The sequence below is a fragment of the Bufo gargarizans genome, chromosome 1, assembly GCF_014858855.1.
Source record: "Bufo gargarizans isolate SCDJY-AF-19 chromosome 1, ASM1485885v1, whole genome shotgun sequence".
Taxonomy (NCBI): domain Eukaryota; kingdom Metazoa; phylum Chordata; class Amphibia; order Anura; family Bufonidae; genus Bufo; species Bufo gargarizans.
Window position 1 is genome coordinate 5,733,341 of NC_058080.1, and position 25,204 is coordinate 5,758,544.

Genomic DNA, 25,204 nt, shown 5'->3' on the forward strand with positions numbered 1-25,204 from the left:
TAAGTGTACATCATACACATGACAGCTGCCCCAACACACCCAGCACTGCTATATCTCTATATGACAGCTGTCCTAGCACACTCAGCTCGCTATATCTCTATATATGATAGCTGCCCCAGCAACCCAGCTCTGCTACATCTATACACATGACAGCTGCCAAACACACCCAGCTCTGCTACATCTATACACATGACAGCTGCCCAGCACACTCAGCTCTGCTATATCTCTCTATATATATATATATATCTACTGTATAGCAATACTTAGAGATATATAGATGTAGCAGAGCTGGGTGTGCTGGAGCAGCTGTCATATATAGAGATATAGTAGAGCTGAGTGTGCTGGTGCAAGCTGTCATGTGTATTAGATGTAGCAGAGCTGTGTGTGCTGGGGCAGCTTTCATATATAGAGATATAGCAGAGCTGAGTGTGCTGGGAACAGCTGTCATATAGAGATATAGCAGTGCTGGGTGTGTTAGGGCAGCTGTCATGTGAATAGATGTACACTTAGCCAGCTATAACAGTAGAAGTCTCATATTTTTTCAGCCAGTAGCAATGCAGCTCTTATGGCTGTGTGAGTATGTGCTTTGCCTCTGATACGGAAGGCTGTGGGTTCGAATCCAGCAGAATCTTTTCTGAAATACAGGCTAAATTAGAATACACAAGCATTGACTCCATATATGGACATACAGGAAGAGGCTGCATCGCATCGCTGACATGGAGGTAAGTATAAGTGTTTTTTTTATACCCGACTGTTACTTGCCATGGGGGGAGCGGGAGGCACTTGATACTGGCACATGGTGGGAGGGGGGCTGGCACCTGATACTGGCACATGGGGGGAGGGGGGTTGGCACCTGATACTGGCATATGGGGGGAGGGGGGTTGGCACCTGATACTGGCACATGTGGAGGGGTTGGCACTATGATACTGGCACATGGGGGAAAGGAGAGAGGCACTTGATACTGGCACATGAGGGGGGAGGAGAGAGGCACTTTTTTGGGGGGGAGATGGCACTATAATACTGGGACATAGTGGGGGGGGGGGTGAGAGGCACTTGATACTGGCACTTTTTTTGGGGGGATGGCACTATGATACTGGGACATGGAGGGGGAGGAGAGAGGCACTTGATACTGGCACATGGGGGGTTAGCACTTGATACTGGCACATGGGTGGGTTTGGTACTATGATACTGGCAAATGGGGGGGAGACGCACTTGATAGTGGGACATGGGGGGGAGAGAAAGGGACTTGATACTGGCACATGGGGGGGGTTTGGCACTATGATACTGGCACATGGGGGGTGGGAAGGAGAGAGGCACTTGATACTGGCACATTGGGGGGGGGGGGAGATGGCACTATGATACTGGGACATGTGGGGGGGAGGAGAGAGGCACTTGATACTGGCACATGATGGGGGGGATCTATGGGGACACTGGCACATTATTGGGGGGCATTATGGGGAACATTAAGCCAGCAGCCTATCAGAGGCCGGACACTGAGTGCATCTACTGGGGCACTATATATGGGGCATTTTATACTGGTACATTATGGGGGGCACTAGCAGGAAGGGGGGAGAGGAGCACTATGGGGGAATTTACTGGGGGCACTATATAGGGGTATTTTATACTGGGACATTATGGGGGCACTATGGGGACATTAGCTCAACTGGGGGCATTACAAGGGGGTATTTTTTGCACTGTCACATTATAAGGAGAATTATTTCTACTGGGGGGGGGGGCATTATGGTGGGCTTTATTACTCCCCCATGGTATAATCCCCTAGTAGCAGCAACGGCCTCTCCCTGCTCTGCTATCGGCGATTGACTTCAATGTAATCGACAATCCCTGATCTCAGGAAGGCGAACCATCGCATCGAGCATCAGAGCACAAGCAGGAGTCTACATTACAGGTACACTGTTTGAGCCAGAAAGATACTTGTAGATTGATGTATACTCATGTGCTACATGTAATTAAAACACGCTATTCCCGCATTAATATAAAAATACGTCCATAGTCCTAGAGCGCAGTATCATAATTATTTATAAGTGTAAGTTTTCATATGAAATACTGTATGTTTGTTATACACATATAACATACACTGTGCCACACAATATACAGTATACCGCTACACTGCGGGTGTGACACCATTTTCTACCGCACCGGGTGACACCAGCCCTATAACCAGCAACAACCTGTGAGAAATCAGTACATTTAAAATACATCTAACCAATCAAGTGTCTGCAAATGAGTCAGAGACCCCCATCAGTGATCATGTAACCTCAACAGCAGAAAATGCCTGATGTCCGTAATACAGTCCCTATCAATGATTAAATCTTCATCTGTGTTTAAAAGCAAAGGCTACTGCTAAATGAACTGATGACATCAGTGAGAACGGGAGTAACTGACTCCGCCTCCTTTTTTAAGTTTATACGTATTTTCTGGAAGAGAAAAAATAGGCTCTGCTGGTTTACGTGAAAGAGTAAAGAGCACTGCTGTTACTAGGAAAAAAGTTGACCTCATTAAAGGGGTTGTCTCAGTTCAGCAAATGACATTTACCATGAAGAGTTCTCAAATGAGACAATATAAGAAAACATTTATTGTTGACAAATGTAGTTGTTCAGATCTTTGGGAATACATTTTTAGGCTACTGCCACAATGTTTTTTGTTTGTTTGCTTCTTTTTTTTAAATAAAACCTAGTGCTGCTGTATTTTTGGCATGCTTAATGCTGCTTATGTTGCTTTTTTGTGTTTCTTTTTAACAAATGCTGTTCTTAAGCACAGTTTTTTTTTATGCATTTTTGGAAGCCATTTGTTTTCCTACAGAAATATATGACATAAAAAAAAGCAAAAATCTAAAAACACCATACAAACACACTCCAAAACCTTGAGAAAAGGAGGCAAAAAACACCACACCCTAATCATTCACTACTGTTGCACTTTCAGGGTTCTAATGATGTACCGATTCGACATAAAATTAGGTTTTAAACGGTCACCATGAAATGTCTTCCTTGCATAGACTTCTTGGTCTTTATAACCCTCCATTGTTTAATTAAGCAGCTCAATTATTAAAATCCAGTCAATTAAAAAACTCACGTTCTTGAATCCTCTGTAGAGAATCTGCAGCTCCTTCTTTGTAAACTTTGTCTGTGCCTCAAGCAACTCGAGAGCCTCAGGGCGATGCCGAACTGTGGCCATTTCCAATTCATCTTCAACACTGTCTGAAGAAGAATGTAAAATACGAGTTAAAACAGAATTGATTCAAATAGGATTCAAGTCTGAGAACTGAGAAGCATCATGTCCCTTAGGGTTTATCACAGAGGTTGTCCTTGATTACCACCTTCTTAACTCATCTCGCCCTTCGTTTGCTCAACATCTCATTGTTCTTCGTATTATTAAATTATTATTACATTTTTTATATTAGTATTATTAAATTATTATTTTCAATGTTTCCTATTCCACTTCTTTCATGTCTTCTGGAAAGCTATGTGATAGACAGTGAGAGATGAATATATTCTGCACTTGTATAAGAAGACTTTGTGCCTATTCCTATAGTACTCTGCAAAATGCAAACAGCTTATTCCTCAGGAGACAATGACTTAAATGAATTGACTTATTCCTTAAAGAAATTATTTACCGTTGTACCGTATAATGAAAACTTGTACAATTTTCCAATGTACTTTCTGCATCATTTGTCATGATGGCCAGGTTTGAAAGTATTTTTTATTTTTTTTATTTTTTACAGAGACCTTCATTTTTGTGACATTCTTCTTCATTCAATACAGTATATGACTGTTGATAAATTCTTTATATAATTTTTTTTTTTAAATAGACATTCATAAACTATACCACAATTTGGTGCAATTTGGCCAACTAGTTCTTCAGATATCTTCCACACCTTTTTCACCAAAGAGGCATGGCTTACTGGAAAAGGGACATGGATCTGTGTGAAAGGGAGCATCGTCTAATATGACATTTAGACCTCTGGGGACAGTCACATATCATTTTTTTTTAAATTTGTAGCTTTCCACTGTAATAGGGGCACCCAATTACAGAGAAAAAAAGAGTCCTGTATGGTGACAACAGTCACTGGCACAGGTGATTTGGGTCTGCTAAGGCCCAGCAGTTAAGTCATGCAGGTAAAGAGGGTGGGGTACCTGACAATCAAGTGATCCAGTGGTGTACCTATCATGAAGGCAGACCACAAAAACTGCTATGGGGACGGGGGGGACGGGGGGAGTGGGAGCTCCTTCTGCTCTGACATGCAGCCACCCCTAGTAGAGACTGAGTGCAAAGAAATTTTCACAATTTCCACTGCCGTCAATGGTGACTTTATAAATTGCTAGGCACTGAGCTCCCCCTAGTGGTGGCTTCTGCCAGGCAGTTTTATAATACACTGTATGAGGAAGGCCATAGACATAGAGCTGTATGGGGTGAGATTTATCAATGTATTTGGGAAGTTGTCTGGTGTAAATGCATTGTAAAATGTGGTGTTCAGAATGAGTTTCATATTTTTAAAGCACCTGTTCCGTTTTTTCCAGTATCGAAGTCAGATAAATTGGGTGACGCATAGGAAAACTTTCGTTTTACCATTTTTTAAAGTTCTTCTACAAAAAAATTGTTCCACATTGCCTGGAAGTGTTGATGCACACATACTGAAAATCTGGGTGCGGTGGCAGTTCCCAATATATTTTTGGTATGGGGCCCTATGAGATCTGTGTACACCCCTGATGTGATTTCTGCGGTGAACAGAAGCTGTGGTGTTGCTGAGTCTTCTGCTCACTGCATAGCATTTTAGCCAGCGCAATGTAGTCTGCAGCTAAAAAGCCAGAAGCAGCTTTAAACCTCTTTAGTCTTCTCATGGTCCTCGGCACTGACCAGTAGGAATTTTAATGTAATGAAGCCAAAAAAACAATGAAGGTTGAAGGTTTACTCAAGTTTTAAAGCCTCAAAATTAACCCTTTCAGTACCAGGCCACTTTTCACCTTAAATCCCAGGCTGATTTTTGCAAATCTGACATAGAAACATAGAATGTGTCGGCAGATAAGAACCATTTGGCCCATCTAGTCTGCCCAATATACTGAATACTATGGATAGCCCCTGGCCCTATCTTATATGAAGGATGGCCTTATGCCTATCCCATGCATGTTAACAAGTTGCACCTGACAAGTTTCACTTTATGTGGTAATAACTTTGGAACGCTTTTACTTATCCAAGACATTCTGAGATTGTTTTCTCGAAACACATTGTACTTCATGACAGTGGTAAATTTGAGTCAATATATTTCACCTTTATTTATGAAATAATCAAAAATTTACCAAAAATTGGGGAAAATTCACTATTTTCTAAATTTGAATTTCTCTACTTTTAAGACAGATAGTAATACCTCATACAATGGTAACCAATCAACATTTCCCATATCTCTGCTTTAAATATAATTTTTTTTTTTTAGGATGTTAGAAGGCTTAGAAGTTTAGAAGCTAGTTTTCAAATATTCAACAAAACTTCCAAAACCATTTTTTTAAGCACCAATTCAGTTATAAAGTGATTTTGAGGGGCTTACGTAATGTAAACCGCCCAAAAAATGACTCCATTTTAGAAACTACACCCCTAAAATTATTTAAAACTGATGTTACAAACTTTGTTAACCCTTGAGGTGTTCCACAAGACTTAAAGGAAAATGGAGGTGAAGTTTAAAAATTTAACTTTTTTGGTAGATTTTTTATGTTAATCAATTTTTTATTGCAACACAGCAAGGATTAACAGCAAAATAAACCTCAATATATCTTACTCTGATTCTGCAGTTTATGGAAGTACACCATATGTGGTAAACTGCTCTATGGGTACGTGGCAGTGGTCAGAAGGAAAGGAGCGCCATATGAATTTTGGAGGCAGATTTGCTAGAATGATTTTTAGGCACCATTTTGTATTTGAAGAGACGCTGCATTTTGGAAACTAAACCCCTTAAAGAATATATTAGGGGGTAATGAGCACTTTGACCCCCTAAGTGTTTTGCAGAATTTGGAAACACTTGGCTGTAAAAATGTTACATTAGCCCAAAATTTTTCATTTTTACACACAGGAGAAAAAGCACCCCATAATTTGTTACCCATTTTCTCCTGAATACGGAAACACCCTACATGTGGTGGTGAACTGCTGTGGAGGCACATGACAGGAGCGCCATATGGCTTTTGCAGCACAGATTTTGATGGATAGGTTTATGGGTGCCATTGTTTTTAATTTTTTAAGTGATTGTCTTATGTGGGGGCTCATATTTTGCGGGATGAGGTGATGGTTTGATAGGTTCCATTTTGGGGTACATAAAATTTTTTGATCGCTTGGTATTAAACTTTTTATGAGGCAAGGTGAAAAAAATTGCTGATTTTGCATAGTTATTTTATTTATGTTTTACAGCATATAATGTGATATTTTTATTGAGCGGTTTATTATGGATGCGGCGATACCTAAATATGTCTATCATTTTTATTTTTGTTAAGTTTTACACTTTCAAATAATTTTTGAACAGAATAAAATCTTGTTTTTGTGTTGCCATTTTCTGAGAGACCTATTATTTTTATTTTTGGGTCGATTGTCTTAGGTAGGGGCTCATTTTTTATGGGATCAGGTGACGGTTTGATCGGTACCATTTTGGGGTACATAAGACTTTTTAATCACTTTGTATTAAACTTTTTGGGAGGCAAGGTGAAAAAATGGCTGTTTCAGCATATTATTTTTTATTTTTTTACAGCATTCACCTGAGGGGGCATATAATGTGATATTTTTATAGAGCAGGTTGTTATGGAAGTGGCGATACCTAATATGGCTATAATTTTTATTTTTGTAATGTTTTACACAGTGAAATCATTTTTGAACATAATAAAATCTTGTTTTTGTGTTGCCATTTTCTCAGAGCCCAATTTTTTTTATTTAATGTGCGATTGTCTTAGGTAGGGGCTAATTTTTGACGGTTTGATTGGTACCATTTTGGGGTACATAAGACTTTTTGATCACTTGGTATTACACTTTTTATGAGGTAAGGTGACCAGAAAATAGCTTTTTTAACACTTTTTTTTATATGGTGTTCACCTGATGGGGTTGGTCATGTGTTATTATTATAGAGCAGGTCGATATGGACATGGCAATACCTAATATGTCTACTTTTTTCCCCTATTTTTCACAATTTTTTAAACTTTATTTTGGGAAAGGGATGCTTTTTCTTTCTCTTGAAACTTTTAATTTTTTTGTAAAAATGTAGTCTTCTTTTTAACTTTATTTTTTGTCCCACTCTGGGACTTCAGCTTTTGGGGTCTGATCCCCTCTACAATGCATTACAATACTTTTGTATTGTAATGCATTGGCTGTAAGTGTTACTCACTGTAATACACTTAAAGGTTCCTGCCTGTGAGATCCAGGGGGCTGGATTTCACAGGCTGACACGGATGGCAGCCACAATGCCTAAGGAAGGCGTCGGGCTGCCTTCTCTGCCATCGGATTCCTGTCACAGCAGCGCGGGGACCCAATGGACACACCGCACTCGGCAGGATACTGCATGTGCCGCGGTCAGCGCTGACCGCGGCAGTGCAAGGGTTAATGCGCCGACATCGGTGTTTTCACTGATGCCGGCGCATACAGCAGGGGTCTGGCTATCAGTGACTGCTGGACCTCTGCTTCTGATCGGGTGGGCGCAGCTCCTGCGCCCGTCCGATCAGAGCGCTGTAGCTATACGGTGTTGGGATTTCTGTCCCAGTTTCCAGCGCTGTACATGTACGCTGTATCCTACGGGTTAAAGTAAATGGCTCAACAATGGTAATTAATGTTGGATCCAATTACCTGGAACATATTTGTTATATGTTTGTACATAAAATGCAGAAGGAAATTTACTTTTACCAATATAGTTCCTTCTGGAGTCACAAAGTGTACAGATGTCATCTAATATAATACTGCCTCAAGTCGTAAGTTATATATACACGTCTGCTCCTGATGTCAGAGGGAATTACGTCTGGATTTCCTCGATCAAAATAATGACCCAAGACTTGGCTCTGTCAGGGACTGTAAGCCTGCTGACGCCTGTATAGGCCTCTGTCACTGATTCTCATATATCTCCAGCATAATCCAGGTGTCAAGTCTTTAAGTTGGGACACTATTAGACAACATCTTTTATTTTTCCACTGATGCATGGAGAAAAACATTGGAATCAATACAGAAATATATGTAAGAGTATAAACGTTCAGTGAACATCAGGAATCACTATTCTGGCACTGTATGTGATGTCTGGTTTAGAAACAGCATTTTTAAATAGTTGGTTAGAAAAGTTTAAGTAATTAGGTGGGGCGAACAGCTATTCATTAGAGTTGAGCGAACACCTGGATGTTCGGGTTCGAGAAGTTCGGCCGAACTTCCCGAAAATGTTCGGGTTCGGGATCCGAACCCGATCCGAACTTCGTCCCGAACCCGAACCCCATTGAAGTCAATGGGGACCCGAACTTTTCGGCACTAAAACGGCTGTAAAACAGCCCAGGAAAGGTCTAGAGGGCTGCAAAAGGCAGCAACATGTAGGTAAATCCCCTGCAAACAAATGTGGATAGGGAAATGAATTAAAATAAAAATTAAATAAATAAAAATTAACCAAAATCAATTGGAGAGAGGTCCCATAGCAGAGAATCTGGCTTCCCATCACCCACCACTGGAACAGTCCATTCTCAGATATTTAGGCCCCGGCACCCAGGCAGAGGAGAGAGGTCCCGTAACAGACAATCTGGCTTCATGTCAGCAGAGAATCAGTCTTCATGTCATAGCAGAGAATCAGGCTTCACGTCACCCACCACTGCAACAGTCCATTTTCATAAATTTAGGCCCAGCACCCAGGCAGAGGAGAGAGGTCCCGTAACAGACAATCTGGCTTCATGTCAGCAGAGAATTAGTCTGCATGTCTGTCATGGTCTTACCTCCTTGCTGTTCCCTTCGTTTGACATGTGCTGGCGGCCATCTTGGTTTCTGGGTTTTCTTGTAGCCTCCCACCCTGCGGCTCCTCCTTCCCACTGGGAGGAGCTGGATGCCCAGCTCATATATATAGGAGGTCTGTGGCTTCAGTTCCTTGCTTGGTCCTCCTGTGTTCACATGCTTCCAAGACTGCTGCTGCTTCTGGTTCCTGATCCTGGCCTCGTCTGACTACCCCGTTGGTTCCTGATTCCGGCTTCGTCTGACTACCCCGTTGGTTCCTGATTCCGGCTTCGTCTGACTACCCCGTTGGTTCCTGATTCCGGCTTCGTCTGACTACCCCGTTGGTTCCTGTTCCTGGCTTCGTCTGACTACCCTTCTGGTTCCTGACCTCTGTCTCCGCAAGACCCTGCTTCGGTTTAGCCATCCGTTCGGACTTTGCTTACGGCTTGCTCTTCAATAAAACCTTCTTATTTTCCACTTATCTCTTGTTGTACGTCTGGTTCATGGTTCCATGACATTAGGACCAAGCCATGAATTCTGACGGTACAGGGCCACCCTCGCTACCTACGCTGGTTGCCAGACTTGATCAGCAGGATCACCTGTTGGGTCGGTTCGCTGTGGCGTTGCAAACCCTGCTTGAACGCACGGCTCATTTAGCTTCCGTTGCCGATGGGTCGGTTGTCGCTCCTGGGCCCGCTCCTACTGCCGCTCCGGTTGTTGCGCCAGAGTCTACCCTGACACCTGTTGCTGCGCCTGTGGTGTTTCAGGGTATGACCGGTTCTGCCCCCCTTCCACAGCGCTTTGGGGGAGAGCCAACTCAGTGCCGAGGTTTCCTTAACCAGGTGGGCATTTACTTCGAGTTGCTGCCACATGCCTTTCCTACTGAGAGATCAAGGGTGGGCTTCTTGATCTCGCTGCTCTCGGACAAGGCCTTGGCCTGGGCCAGCCCTTTATGGGAGAACAACAATCCGGTGGTTGCCGAGTTTTCCGGTTTTGTTGCTTCTCTTCGGAAGGTATTCGATGTGCCGGCTCGTGCTGCCTCTGCTGCGAAGCTCCTTATGTCCATCAGACAGGGTTCACGATCCGTAGCTGAATACGCCATTGAGTTTCGTACCCTGGCAGCAGAGGTGGGCTGGAATAATGAGGCTCTGGTCGCTGCTTTCTCTCATGGTCTCTCGGATGCCTTGAAGGATGAGGTTGCAGCTAAGGACCTACCAGTGGAGCTCGAGTCTCTTATTTCTTTCCTGATTTTGATTGACACCAGACTCAGGGAGAGACCTTCCTTTAAGGAGAGCCTGCGGAGGTCTCCTAACAGATTGGCGCCTACGTTTGCTGTCCCACCCGTGCCTCCCTCTCCTCCCACGCCTCCTGGGGATGACTTGTCTGGGGGTGAACCCATGCAGCGGGGGTTTGCTCGCCTGTCTGAGGGGGAGAGGGTACTCCGGAGACGCGAGGGCCGATGCATGTACTGTGGTCTCGGTGGGCATTTTCGGTTGGCATGTCCGAACCGTCCGGGAGAACGCTCGCACCTGAGGTCCTGTCGGGGGCAGATCTTGGGTGGAGTCTCCTCGTCCCCGGTTTCCCGTGTTGACAAACCACTGATCACGGTTGTCCTCTCCTGGGTCGGGGGCTCGGTGACGACCCAGGCGTTGGTGGACTCTGGTGCTGGTGGTTTGTTCATTGATAGAGTGTTCGTTGCCGCCAATTCCATTCCTCTGCAGCCTCGAGGTTCCCCACTGGCTCTTGAGGCGATAGACGGCAGACCCCTTCTGCCGCCACACGTGACTCATGAGACCCTTCCAGTGGGGATAGCCATTGGTGCCGTTCACAGAGAGTCGGTCTGTCTCCAGGTTATTTCGTCTCCACACTACTCGGTGGTCTTGGGGTACCCCTGGCTCCAGAAGCATAATCCGACTTTCGATTGGAGATCGGTCGAGATCCTCTCGTGGTCACCGCAGTGTGGGGCTAGTTGCATCCATGGGCCTGTCAAGTTGCTGTGTACTTCCTCGGACTCTCTGTTGCCTCCTGAATACGAAGAGTACCGGGATGTATTCGATAAGGTGCGCGCGGTTGCCCTACCTCCGCACCGCCCATACGATTGTGCCATAGAGTTACAATCCGGTGCCGTTCCTCCTCGTGGCAAAGTCTATCCACTGTCGGTAGCGGAGAATGAGGCCATGGAGGAGTACGTGAGGGAGGCGCTTTCACGCGGACACATTCGCAAATCCTCGTCCCCGGCAGGGGCTGGATTTTTCTTTGTGAAAAAGAAGGGCGGCGAGTTGAGGCCTTGCATCGATTACAGGGGTCTCAATCGCATCACGATCAAGAACGCTTACCCGATACCCTTGATTTCCGAGCTGTTCGATCGCCTCAAAGGGGCCACGGTCTTTACCAAACTCGACCTGAGGGCGGCATATAACCTGGTAAGGATCAAGGCGGGCGATGAGTGGAAGACCGCGTTTAACACCAGGACCGGTCATTATGAATCCTTGGTTATGCCCTTTGGGTTGTGCAATGCGCCCGCAGTCTTCCAGGAATTCATCAACGATGTTTTCCGTGACCTGTTGCAGCAGTGTGTGGTGGTCTATTTGGATGACATCTTGGTATATTCTGCATCCATGGAGGCCCACATTCTGGATGTCAGACGAGTGTTGCAACGCTTACGAGAGAACAAGCTGTTCGGTAAGCTTGAGAAATGCGAATTTCACCGATCCCAGGTAACCTTCTTAGGTTACATCATTTCCGCTGAGGGGTTCTCCATGGATCCTGAGAAGGTTTCGGCTGTCTTACAGTGGCCCCAGCCCAGTGGGCTTCGTGCCCTGCAGCGCTTTTTGGGCTTCGCCAATTATTATCGGAAGTTCATCAGGGACTTTTCCATGCTAGCCAAGCCTCTCACGGATCTGACCAGGAAGGGCAGTAATCCTCAGGTCTGGCCGCTCGAGGCCATCCGAGCTTTTGAGGCTCTAAAGTCCGCCTTTGTGTCGGCTCCGATTCTGTCGCATCCCAACCCTGGGTTGCCTTTTGTCCTCGAGGTGGACGCGTCTGAGACGGGAGTAGGCGCCCTCCTGTCTCAGCGTAGAACACCAGAGGGTCCTCTGCTTCCTTGTGGGTTTTACTCCCGGAAACTGTCTTCCGCGGAGTGCAACTATCAGATTGGTGACAGGGAGTTATTGGCCATCGTGCAGGCCCTTAAAGAATGGAGGCACTTGCTCGAGGGCTCGGTGGTTCCGGTTCTCATCCTGACGGACCACAAGAATCTGACCTACCTCTCTGAGGCCAAGAGATTGACACCACGTCAGGCCAGATGGGCTCTGTTCTTGTCACGTTTTAATTACGTGGTCTCCTACCTACCCGGCTCCAAGAACATCAGAGCGGATGCCTTATCACGGCAGTACTCCGAGCTGTCCGGGGAGGAGTCGATTCCGACTACGGTCATACCCCCGAATCAGATCCTGGCCGCTATTCGCACCAGCCTGACTTCTCCTCTGGGTGAGCAGATTTTGGCGGCTCAATCTGGTGCTCCCTCTGGGAGACCCAACGGCAGATGTTTTGTGCCTGAGGAGTTGCGCACTCGGTTGTTGCGAACCTACCATAACTCCAAGGCCGCGGGGCACCCTGGAAAGAATCAGCTGTCCTGGGCGGTTTCACGTCTGTTCTGGTGGCCTTCTCTACGTTCCGACATCGCCGCATATGTAGCGGCATGCTCCGTTTGTGCCCAGAGTAAGTCCCCTCGGCACCTTCCGTTGGGCCTTTTGCAACCCATAGCCACCGGGGAGCGTCCATGGTCACACCTGGGGATGGATTTCATTGTGGACCTCCCTGCATCCCGAGGCCATACGGTCATTCTCATGATTGTGGATCGGTTTTCCAAAATGTGCCACTGTGTTCCTCTCAAGAAGTTACCCTCTGCACAAGAGTTGGCCTCGATTTTTGCCAGGGAGGTCTTCCGGTTGCACGGTTTGCCCAAGGAGATTGTGTCGGATCGGGGGAGTCAGTTTGTGTCCAGGTTCTGGCGCGCCTTTTGCTCCCAGTTGGGGATTCATCTCTCTTTCTCCTCGGCCTACCACCCTCAGTCCAATGGGGCCGCAGAACGATCCAATCAGGCCTTGGAGCAATTCCTTCGTTGCTATGTCTCCGATCACCAAGACAATTGGGTTGACCTCCTGCCTTGGGCTGAGTTTGCCAGGAACACGGCGGTGAACTCTTCCTCTGGGACGTCTCCCTTCATGGCCAATTATGGGTTCCAACCTGCCGTGTTACCGGAGGTATTCTCTCCCCAGGATATTCCGGCTGTGGAGGATCACCTTTCCGTCCTACGTGCTTCTTGGGTACAGATCCAGAGGTCCCTTGAGGTCTCTGCGCAGCGCCAGAAACTCCAGGCTGATCGCAGACGAGCGCCCGCTCCTTCCTACCAGGTCGGAGACCGCGTATGGTTGTCCACCCGCAACCTCAACCTTCGAGTGCCCACTCCCAAGCTGGCGCCTCGCTTTGTTGGTCCCTTCCGAGTGCTTCGCAGGGTAAACCCGGTAGCCTATGCCCTTGCGCTTCCTCCTGGCATGCGGATCTCCAACGTGTTTCATGTCTCCCTGTTGAAGCCACTGGTGTGTAATCGTTTCACTTCCTCGATTCCTCGGCCTCGTCCGGTCCAAGTGGGCAATCGTGAGGAGTATGAGGTGAGCAATATCCTGGACTCACGCCTGGTCCGCGGTCGGGTGCAGTTTTTGGTCCATTGGCGTGGTTATGGTCCAGAGGAGCGTTCCTGGGTTCCCTCCGCAGATGTCCATGCTCCTGTCTTGCTCCGAGCCTTCCACGCACGCTTCCCTCAGAAACCGTTCCTTACTCCGCGGAGGAGGGGCCCTTGAGGGGGAGGTACTGTCATGGTCTTACCTCCTTGCTGTTCCCTTCGTTTGACATGTGCTGGCGGCCATCTTGGTTTCTGGGTTTTCTTGTAGCCTCCCACCCTGCGGCTCCTCCTTCCCACTGGGAGGAGCTGGATGCCCAGCTCATATATATAGGAGGTCTGTGGCTTCAGTTCCTTGCTTGGTCCTCCTGTGTTCACATGCTTCCAAGACTGCTGCTGCTTCTGGTTCCTGATCCTGGCCTCGTCTGACTACCCCGTTGGTTCCTGATTCCGGCTTCGTCTGACTACCCCGTTGGTTCCTGATTCCGGCTTCGTCTGACTACCCCGTTGGTTCCTGATTCCGGCTTCGTCTGACTACCCCGTTGGTTCCTGTTCCTGGCTTCGTCTGACTACCCTTCTGGTTCCTGACCTCTGTCTCCGCAAGACCCTGCTTCGGTTTAGCCATCCGTTCGGACTTTGCTTACGGCTTGCTCTTCAATAAAACCTTCTTATTTTCCACTTATCTCTTGTTGTACGTCTGGTTCATGGTTCCATGACAATGTCATAGCAGAGAATCAGGCTTCACGTCAGCCACCAATGCAACAGTCCATTGTCAGATATTTAGGCCCAGCACCCAGGCAGAGGAGAGAGGTCCCGTAACAGAGGATCTGGCTTCATGTCAGCAGAGAATCAGTCTTCATATCATAGCAGAGAATCAGGCTTCACGTCACCCACCACTGCAACAGTCCATTTTCATAAATTTAGGCCCAACATCCAGGCAGAGGAGAGAGGTCCCGTAACAGACAATCTGGCTTCATGTCAGCAGAGAATCAGTCTTCATGTCATAGCAGAGAATCAGGCTTCACGTCACCCACCACTGCAACAGTCCATTTTCATAAATTTAGGCCCAGCACCCTGGCAGAGGAGAGAGGTCCCGTAACAGACAATCTGGCTTCATGTCAGCAGAGAATCAGTCTTCATGTCATAGCAGAGAATCAGTCTTCATGTCATAGCAGAGAATCAGGCTTCACGTCACCCATCACTGTAAGAGTCCATTTTTATAAATTTAGGCCCAGCACCCAGGCAGAGGAGAGAGGTCCCGTAACAGACAATCTGGCTTCATGTCAGCAGAGAATTAGTCTGCATGTCATAGCAGAGAATGAGGCTTCACGTCAGCCACCACTGCAACAGTCCATTGGCATATATTTAGGCCCAGCACACAGGCAGAGGAGAGAGGTCCCGTAACAGAGGATCTGGCTTCATGTCAGCAGAGAATCAGTCTGCATGTCATAGCAGAAAATCAGGCTTCACGTCAGCCACCACTGCAACAGTCCATTGTCAGATATTTAGGCCCAGCACCCAGGCAGAGGAGAGAGGTCCCGTAACAGAGAATCTGTCTTCATGTCAGCAGAGAATTAGTCTGCATGTCATAGCAGAGAATCAGGCTTCACGTCACCCAACATTGGAACAGTCCATTGGCATATATTTAGGCCCCGGCACCCAGACAGAGGAGAGGTTCATTCAACTTTGGGTAGCCTCGCAATATAATGGTAAAATGAAAATAAAAATAGGATTGAATGAGGAAGTGCCCTGGAGTCCAATAATATATGGTTAAGGGGAGGTAGTTAATGTCTAATCTGGCACAAGGGACGGACAGGTCCTGTGGGATCCATGCCTGGTTCATTTTTATGAACGTCAGCTTGTCCACATTGGCTGTAGACAGGCGGCTGCGTTTGTCTGTAATGACGCCCCCTGCCGTGCTGAATACACGTTCAGACAAAACGCTGGCCGCCGGGCAGGCCAGCACCTCCAAGGCATAAAAGGCTAGCTCTGGCCACGTGGACAATTTAGAGACCCAGAAGTTGAATGGGGCCGAACCATCAGTCAGTACGTGGAGGGGTGTGCACACGTACTGTTCCACCATGTTAGTGAAATGTTGCCTCCTGCTAACACGTTGCGTATCAGGTGGTGGTGCAGTTAGCTGTGGCGTGTTGACAAAAGTTTTCCACATCTCTGCCATGCTAACCCTGCCCTCAGAGGAGCTGGCCGTGACACAGCTGCCTTGGCGACCTCTTGCTCCTCCTCTGCCTTGGCCTTGGGCTTCCACTTGTTCCCCTGTGACATTTGGGAATGCTCTCAGTAGCGCGTCTACCAACGTGCGCTTGTACTCGCGCATCTTCCTATCACGCTCCAGTGCAGGAAGTAAGGTGGGCACATTGTCTTTGTAGCGTGGATCCAGCAGGGTGGCAACCCAGTAGTCCGCACAGGTTAAAATGTGGGCAACTCTGCTGTCGTTGCGCAGGCACTGCAGCATGTAGTCGCTCATGTGTGCCAGGCTGCCCAGGGGTAAGGACAAGCTGTCCTCTGTGGGAGGCGTATCGTCATTGTCCTGCCTTTCCCCCCAGCCACGCACCAGTGATGGACCCGAGCTGCGTTGGGTGCCACCCCGCTGTGACCATGCTTCATCCTCATCCTCCTCCACCTCCTCCTCATCCTCGTCCTCCTCGTCCTCCAGTAGTGGGCCCTGGCTGGCCACATTTGTACCTGGCCTCTGCTGTTGCCAAAAACCTCCCTCTGAGTCACTTCGAAGAGACTGGCCTGAAAGTGCTAAAAATGACCCCTCTTCCTCCTCCTCCTCCTCCTCCTGGGCCACCTCCTCTTCCATCATCGCCCTAAGTGTTTTCTCAAGGAGACATAGAAGTGGTATTGTAACGCTGATAACGGCGTCATCGCCACTGGCCATGTTGGTGGAGTACTCGAAACAGCGCAACAGGGCACACAGGTCTCGCATGGAGGCCCAGTCATTGGTGGTGAAGTGGTGCTGTTCTGTAGTGTGACTGACCCGTGCGTGCTGCAGCTGAAACTCCACTATGGCCTGCTGCTGCTCGCACAGTCTGTCCAGCATGTGCAAGGTGGAGTTCCACCTGGTGGGCACGTCGCATATGAGGCGGTGAGCGGGAAGGCCGAAGTTACGCTGTAGCGCAGACAGGCGAGCAGCAGCAGGATGTGAACGCCGGAAGCGCGAACAGACGGCCCGCACTTTATGCAGCAGCTCTGACATGTCGGGGTAGTTGTGAATGAACTTCTGCACCACCAAATTCAGCACATGCGCCAAGCAAGGGATGTGCGTCAAATTGGCTAGTCCCAGAGCTGCAACGAGATTTCGCCCATTATCACACACCACCAGGCCGGGCTTGAGGCTCACCGGCAGCAACCACTCGTCGGTCTGTTGTTCTATACCACGCCACAACTCCTGTGCGGTGTGGGGCCTGTCCCCCAAACATATGAGTTTCAGAATGGCCTGCTGACGTTTACCCCGGGCTGTGCTGAAGTTGGTGGTGAAGGTGTGTGGCTGACTGGATGAGCAGGTGGAAGAAGAGGAGGAGGAAGCCGAGAAGGAGGAGGTGGCAACAGGAGGCAAAGAATGTTGCCCTGCGATCCTTGGCGGCGGAAGGACGTGCGCTAAACAGCTCTCCGCCTGGGGCCCAGCTGCCACTACATTTACCCAGTGTGCAGTTAGGGAGATATAGCGTCCCTGGCCGTGCTTACTGGTCCACGTATCTGTGGTTAGGTGGACCTTGCTACAGATGGCGTTGCGCAGTGCACACTTGATTTTATCGGATACTTGGTTGTGCAGGGAAGGCACGGCTCTCTTGGAGAAGTAGTGGCGGCTGGGAACAACATACTGTGGGACAGCAAGCGACATGAGCTGTTTGAAGCTGTCTGTGTCCACCAGCCTAAATGACAGCATTTCATAGGCCAGTAGTTTAGAAATGCTGGCATTCAGGGCCAGGGATCGAGGGTGGCTAGGTGGGAATTTACGCTTTCTCTCAAATGTTTGTGAGATGGAGAGCTGAACGCTGCTGTGTGACATGGTTGAGACGCTTGGTGACGGAGGTGGTGGTGGTGTTGGTGGTACATCCCCTGTTTGCTGCGCGCCAGGTGCCAACGTTCCTCCAGAGGCGGAGGAAGAGGCCGAGGCCGAGGCGGCAGCAGCAGAAGAGGTAGCAGGGGGAGCCTGAGTGACTTCCTTGGTTTTAAGGTGTTTACTCCACTGCAGTTCATGCTTTGCATGCAGGTGCCTGGTCATGCAGGTTGTGCTCAGGTTCAGAACGTTAATGCCTCGCTTCAGGCTCTGATGGCACAGCGTGCAAACCACTCGGGTCTTGTCGTCAGCACATTGTTTGAAGAAGTGCCATGCCTAGGGAACTCCTTGAAGCTGCCTTTGGGGTGCTCGGTCCCAGATGGCGGCGGTCAGTAGCAGGCGGAGTCTCTTGGCGGCGGGTGTTCTGCTTTTGCCCACTGCTCCCTCTTTTGCTACGCTGTTGGCTCGGTCTCACCACTGCCTCTTCCTCCGAACTGTGAAAGTCAGTGGCACGACCTTCATTCCATGTGGGGTCTAGGACCTCATCGTCCCCTGCATCGTCTTCCACCCAGTCTTGATCCCTGACCTCCTGTTCAGTCTGCACACTGCAGAAAGACGCAGCAGTTGGCACCTGTGTTTCGTCATCATCAGAGACATGCTGAGGTGGTATTCCCATGTCCTCATCATCAGGAAACATAAGTGGTTGTGCGTCAGTGCATTCTATGTCTTTCACCGCTGGGGAAGGGCTAGGTGGATGCCCTTGGGAAACCCTGCCAGCGGAGTCTTCAAACAGCATAAGAGACTGCTGCATAACTTGAGGCTGAGACAGTTTCCCTGGTATGCATGGGGGTGATGTGACAGACTGATGGGGTTGGTTTTCAGGCGCCATCTGTGCGCTTTCTGCAGAAGACTGGGTGGGAGATAATGTGAACGTGCTGGATCCACTGTCGGCCACCCAATTGACTAATGCCTGTACCTGCTCAGGCCTTACCATCCTTAGAACGGCATTGGGCCCCACCATATATCGCTGTAAATTCTGGCGGCTACTGGGACCTGAGGTAGTTGGTACACTAGGACGTGTGGATGTGGCAGAACGGCCACGTCCTCTCCCAGCACCAGAGGGTCCACTAACACCACCACGACCATGTCCACAGTCCGCGTCCGTTACTAGATGTTTTCCTCATTGTTATGGTTCACCACAACAACAAAAATATTATTTGGCCCAATGTATTGTATTCAAATTCAGCGGGATATAAATTTGAGGCCTAGTATTTAGGCGCTGGGTGACCGGTATGGATTTAGTGACAGAATTAGACTTGGAAATGCACAGTAGCGTGTGTGTGAAGTTATTCTGAATGACCCTATGTGCACCTTGAATATTATATACCCTTTTAGGGATAGATTTCAAATAGCTCTGATATAGCAGAAACCACTAAATTATGAAATTGCTAAATTGGGAATTGTATTTCAACCCAGAACAAAAAATGTGCTTTGACGGACACTAAATAACTTGCCCAGCCACAACAGTACAGCGGTAACGACAGATGTAGCGGGATATAAATTTAAGGCCTAGTATTTAGGCGCTGGGTGACCGGTATGGATTTACTAACAGAATTAGACTTGGAAATGCACAGTAGCGTGTGTGTGAAGTTATTCTGAATGACCCTATGTGCACCTTGAATATTATATACCCTTTTAGGGATAGATTTCAAATAGCTCTGATATAGCAGAAACCACTAAATTATGAAATTGCTAAATTGGGAATTGTATTTCAACCCAGAACAAAAAATGTGCTTTGGCGGACACTAAATAACTTGCCCATCCACAACAGTACAGCGGTAACGACAGATTTAGCGGGATATAAATTTGAGGCCTAGTATTTAGGCACGGGGTGACCGGTATGGATTTAGTGACAGAATTAGACTTGGAAATGCACAGTAGCGTGTGTGTGAAGTTATTCTGAATGACCCTATGTGCACCTTGAATATTATATACCCTTTTAGGGATAGATTTCAAATAGCTCTGATATAGCAGAAACCACTAAATTATGAAATTGCTAAATTGGGAATTGTATTTCAACCCAGAACAAAAAATGTGCTTTGACGGACACTAAATAACTTGCCCATCCACAACAGGACAGCGGTAACGACAGATTTAGCGGGATATAAATTTGAGGCCTAGTATTTAGGCGCTGGGTGACCGGTATGGATTTAGTGACAGAATTAGACTTGGAAATGCACAGTAGCGTGTGTGTGAAGTTATTCTGAATGACCCTATGTGCACCTTGAATATTATATACCCTTTTAGGGATAGATTTCAAATAGCTCTGATATAGCAGAAACCACTAAATTATGAAATTGCTAAATTAGGAATTGTATTTCAACCCAGAACAAAAAATGTGCTTTGACGGACACTAAATAACTTGCCCAGCCACAACAGTACAGCGGTAACGACAGATGTAGCGGGATATAAATTTGAGGCATAGTATTTAGGCGCTGGGTGACCGGTATGGATTTACTAACAGAATTAGACTTGGAAATGCACAGTAGCGTGTGTGTGAAGTTATTCTGAATGACCCTATGTGCACCTTGAATATTATATACCCTTTTAGGGATAGATTTCAAATAGCTCTGATATAGCAGAAACCACTAAATTATGAAATTGCTAAATTGGGAATTGTATTTCAACCCAGAACAAAAAATGTGCTTTGACGGACACTAAATAACTTGCCCATCCACAACAGGACAGCGGTAACGACAGATTTTGCGGGATATAAATTTGAGGCCTAGTATTTAGGCGCTGGGTGACCGGTATGGATTTAGTGACAGAATTAGACTTGGAAATGCACAGTAGCGTGTGTGTGAAGTTATTCTGAATGACCCTATGTGCACCTTGAATATTATATACCCTTTTAGGGATAGATTTCAAATAGCTCTGATATAGCAGAAACCACTAAATTATGAAATTGCTAAATTGGGAATTGTATTTCAACCCTGAACAAAAAATGTGCTTTGACGGACACTAAATAACTTGCCCAGCCACAACAGTACAGCGGTAACGACAGATTTAGCGGGATATAAATTTGAGGCCTAGTATTTAGGCGCTGGGTGACCGGTATGGATTTAGTGACAGAATTAGACTGGGATATGGCCAAAAAATAACCTTGGTGTGACAGCTTGACCAACCACACTACTGAGGGTTAAATGCACTTGGTGACGGGCGCAGCTTGCCCCTGATGTAGTATATGGCCAAAAAATGAACAGACTATTGCTGGTTAAATGCACTTGGTGTGACAGCTTCACCCTGATGTAGGCTTTAGCCAAAAAACAACCACACCATTGAGGGTTAAATGCACTTGGTCGCAGCTTGGATGCACTTGGTCGCAGCACCGCACAAGACACAAAATGGCCGCCGATCACCCCAGAAAAAAGTGACTGACAAACGGTCTGGGCAGCCTAAAAACAGTGAGCATTTGAATTTCAGCAGCTCAATGATGCACAGCTGCAGATCGATCGATTAATCAAGTCCTTTGGAGGAGTTAATCTGCCTAATCTCGCCCTACTGTCGCAGCCGCAACCTCTCCCTACGCTAATCAGAGCAGAGTGACGGGCGGCGCTATGTGACTCCAGCTTAAATAGAGGCTGGGTCACATGGTGCTCTGGCCAATCACAGCCATGCCAATAGTAGGCATGGCTGTGACGGCCTCTTGGGGCAAGTAGTATGACGCTTGTTGATTGGCTGCTTTGCAGCCTTTCAAAAAGCGCCAAGAAAGCGTCACAAAAGCGCCAAGAAAGCGACGAACCCCGAACCCGGACTTTTACGAAAATGTCCGGGTTCGGGTCCGTGTCACGGACACCCCAAAATTCGGTACGAACCCGAACTATACAGTTCGAGTTCGCTCATCCCTACTATTCATCCTTACCCCTGACTATTAGCTTGGCTGAGCATGCATGTGTGCTTAAATATGTTTATGAGCAGAGTAAGCTGCTGATCGACTCCTTACAGCAGCTTATCTCCCTTAGGTTGCTTTCACAGTCAGTGTTTGGCCAGTGATTTCCAACAATGATTGCAAGCCAAAACCAGAATTGGAGGCAAGGTACAATAGAAAGATCTGCATCTGTTCTGTGTTTTTGACCAGCACCTGGTTTTGGCTCACAATCACTGATGGAGATCTCTGATCAAACATTGAATGTATGAAAACAGCCTAATAATGTTATCCAGGATTTTTATATTGATGGCCTGTCCTCAGGATAGGCCATTGATATCTGACTGACATCCCTTGCCACCACTGATCAATATCCTAGACATCCCCTTTAAGGCAATAATGAGGATCTGTCATACACTCTTTTTAGCCACAATAGCCAAAAATAGTGATATTTAACTCATAGGAACTATTATAGAATATAGTAAATAGTGTAACACAGTTTCTGGTAAAGTACTGGATGGGTTGTATATATCATCGAGAATGCTTAGTTGGTTGAGATAAAAAGAATCCAGGAAAACTTGAAATGTAGTTTGCTGAGGCAGTCTTTCAAATTAATTAGCTCTTTTTTATGGAATGGCAAGTAGGTTTTGGTAGTGGGACTTGCCATTCCCTCCCCACTCCAGTATAGCACATTCTCCTAGCCCAATGTTATCTAGGTGTAGCTGCTGGCCACATTAGTAAGGGGGTGTAAATATAGGGCTGAGAAGCTCATTTAGTGTCCGAGCCTGAACGCTGCATGTCCTGCTCACTGTGTAAGCCTAATCGCCTGTGTTTTGCTGATTGCACAGGTGAAAAAACATCTGTTTAATTAGCTCCCAGAAGGGCAGGTGCTTTATTTTGTTTCTATTTATTTCATGTGGATTGGACAAGGTGAATGTTGAACCTTGATGCCACTAAGTTGTTTTTTGGAAGACTTTTAAACTGTTGAAATGTGCAAAGTCTGTCATTGCCAACCTCACCCACACATACAGATGTCGACAATAGTAATCAATGTACTGTATGTATGAGGGGATTGCTCCCTCCCCCTCTTCTTGCTTCCTCCAGCTCCTGCCAGCAGTGATTGCCAGGCTGTGCCTATGCAGCGCAGTGAAAAAGTGGAATAAGAAATCAGGCCAGAAGTAGAAGAATAAACGTCTCTCTCTACTAAGTGCAAAATAGAAGTTGTTGTACAGTAGTTTGTACACAGTGCAATTTCTAACCCTAGATGATAAAGTATGGTGGTTAGCAAAGTGAAAGATTATGGCACTTCTGGTATACTATCTTTCTGGTGTTTTTCCCCTGAACTTCTGTCTAACAGCTGAAAGATGGCACTTGTGGCTATATGTCCACTGTGTAATACAGGCTTTTTTTTTTATTGACCTGGTCTGGATGTGATCTAAGGTGATGGGTGTCTGAGTTGTAATCCCTCACCTTCAGCAGGGTCTTTATAGCTATTGTTGCTGGTCACTCTGCTTACTGTAACGCTGTAGCTTTGCAGAATACTGTATCTGTAGTTTTGTCTTTGAGGTTTCTCTGGACTAGAGGTCTAACAGATGAGCTGGTTCTCTGTTCCCTAAGGCTCTTGGAGCAGGAGCAATCAGATGTGCTTCCTCACTCCTCATTATCCTAGCTAACTCTCCCCTTCCCTGATAGGAAATAGGAATAGCCCATTCCTACTAAGAGGGGAGGAATGTAGAGGTTAGCCCTACTAATGATGCAAACCATACTTCACCTGTTTGTGTACATTAAATAACATTAAAAACCAAACATTTGCAGATATCCTTATCCTGGGGTACTGCAGACACAGTGCATGCATGATCACAGCAGCCCTTCTAACAGCTGATCGGTGGGGGTGATGGGTGTTGAATCTCAACCGATGTGATATTGATGACCTATTTCGAGGATTGGTCATCGATATCTGCAGCTTAGAGAACCCCTTTAAATAAGAGAGCGCAGAACAGGAACGTTCAAGAGCAGATGCAACTTTTAGTATTATCTGGATAGAAAAGTACTTTAATAATGTATGCCAGCAAAGGTCACGCAGATCTCAAAATGACTCAATCTAATGACTAAGAAATGTCAGGGATGTCCATTCTAAATCGACATTGTAAATGGAAGTGACTGCATACGAGCAGCCTGGAAAAGAGTGATGAAGAGCCTTTCATTGTGAAAACCGTGTATGACATTTGTATTAGCCCCATGTGAGCATTAGTATTTACCCATCATTATTTACTAATCATACCATTAAAGATAAGGGAAAGATTGAAGGGATGGTAGAGGGTTGGATCAACACAGCAGCTTTCCTTCAGGAACAGCGAGACACCAGCCCATGGATTACATCAGGTATTGCAGCTTCACTGAGGTTAGGAATAAGATACAGAATGCTGTTTTATGAGATTAGGGGAAAAAAGGCTGCTTTTAGCACCACTCTTTTTATAGGCCGCAGTTGGCATTGCAGCTCCTCTGTACTCAAGAGAAACCCCCCCAAAAAGCCAGTGGACAAGCTTAAGGCCGCCTTTAGACAAGTGAGTTGTACACTCCGGACTCGGAGCGTGAGTATCTCACAGCCAGGGGTGCACCACCAATGAGGCCAGGTGAGGCCATCGCCTCAGGCAACACCAGGCTGGGGCAAGAGAGGGGCAGCCGAAGGGCCATGGGCTGAAGGGAAGGGGTTAGGTTAAGAAATTGGCATTCGGGAGGGAGGGAGTTTTAGTTTTCACCTCAGGAAGCAGAAAGGCTAGGTGCGCCCCTGATCACTGCTCCCGTCCTGAACTTCCAGCACTGCCAGGTTCACATAGTATTATATTGATTTGTGATGCTATGTAACCCTTACAGTTCTGGAATGTATTGGATAACACTGACAGCATTATGTCAGTCTGAAAGTAGCCTCATACTGTTTCTGGGAAAAAAGCACACCCTTCTTAATTACATGCAACCCTTTAACTCCTTTACTGTCTGTGAAATACCAACATGTCAAAGAGTCCAGGCAGTTAACGCTCTTTGCTGTAATAGTATGTTGTGGCGATTGCGCAGGCTCAGGAGCTGGGCCCATGTCATCACTTATGTTTGTCAGCTGTATTATAAAGCTGGCACTCAGCTTTCACTGCTGGGATCATATATAATGCCGATCCTGGCAGTTTAACCCCTAAATAGCAACCACGGCATCTGAGGGAGCTCCCTCTGTTCAACGATCAGCACCCCACAAATGCAATTTGCGTGTGCCAGGTACTCAGCATGGTAGCCAGGGGCCTTCTGATAGGCCCCAGGCCTGGGATGTCCTGACTGCTGTTATATCCTACCTCTGGCAATATGGAATACACTGCCTGTCAGAGTCACTACACACTGTAGTACAGATATATTATAGTGTACAGTACAAGCAATCAAACAATATCAGGTTCAGGTTCCTAAGAGGACAAAAAAGAAATGTGAAAAACACTTGAGTAAACAATACAAATATAAAAAATCTACCGCTTTCTGATTTCACAAAAAAAAAATATATATATATATACGGTATATATTACATAAAATGCAAGAAGGCAACACACTCATGGAAAATTGAGAATAAAAAAGGTATTTTATTCAACCCATGTAATCGCAATGT

At 46.7% G+C, this 25,204-nt stretch overlaps 1 protein-coding gene across 1 annotated transcript in view; it reads right to left on the bottom strand.

Moving 5' to 3' along the window:
- KCNIP4 (potassium voltage-gated channel interacting protein 4) overlaps positions 1 to 25,204 on the bottom strand; it is a 469,961-nt gene that overhangs the window by 188,753 nt on the left and 256,004 nt on the right. The window contains exon 2 of the mRNA XM_044294254.1: positions 3,091 to 3,215. Within this exon, the coding sequence (XP_044150189.1) occupies positions 3,091 to 3,215 (125 nt within the window). The remainder of the gene's footprint in view (positions 1 to 3,090; positions 3,216 to 25,204) is intronic.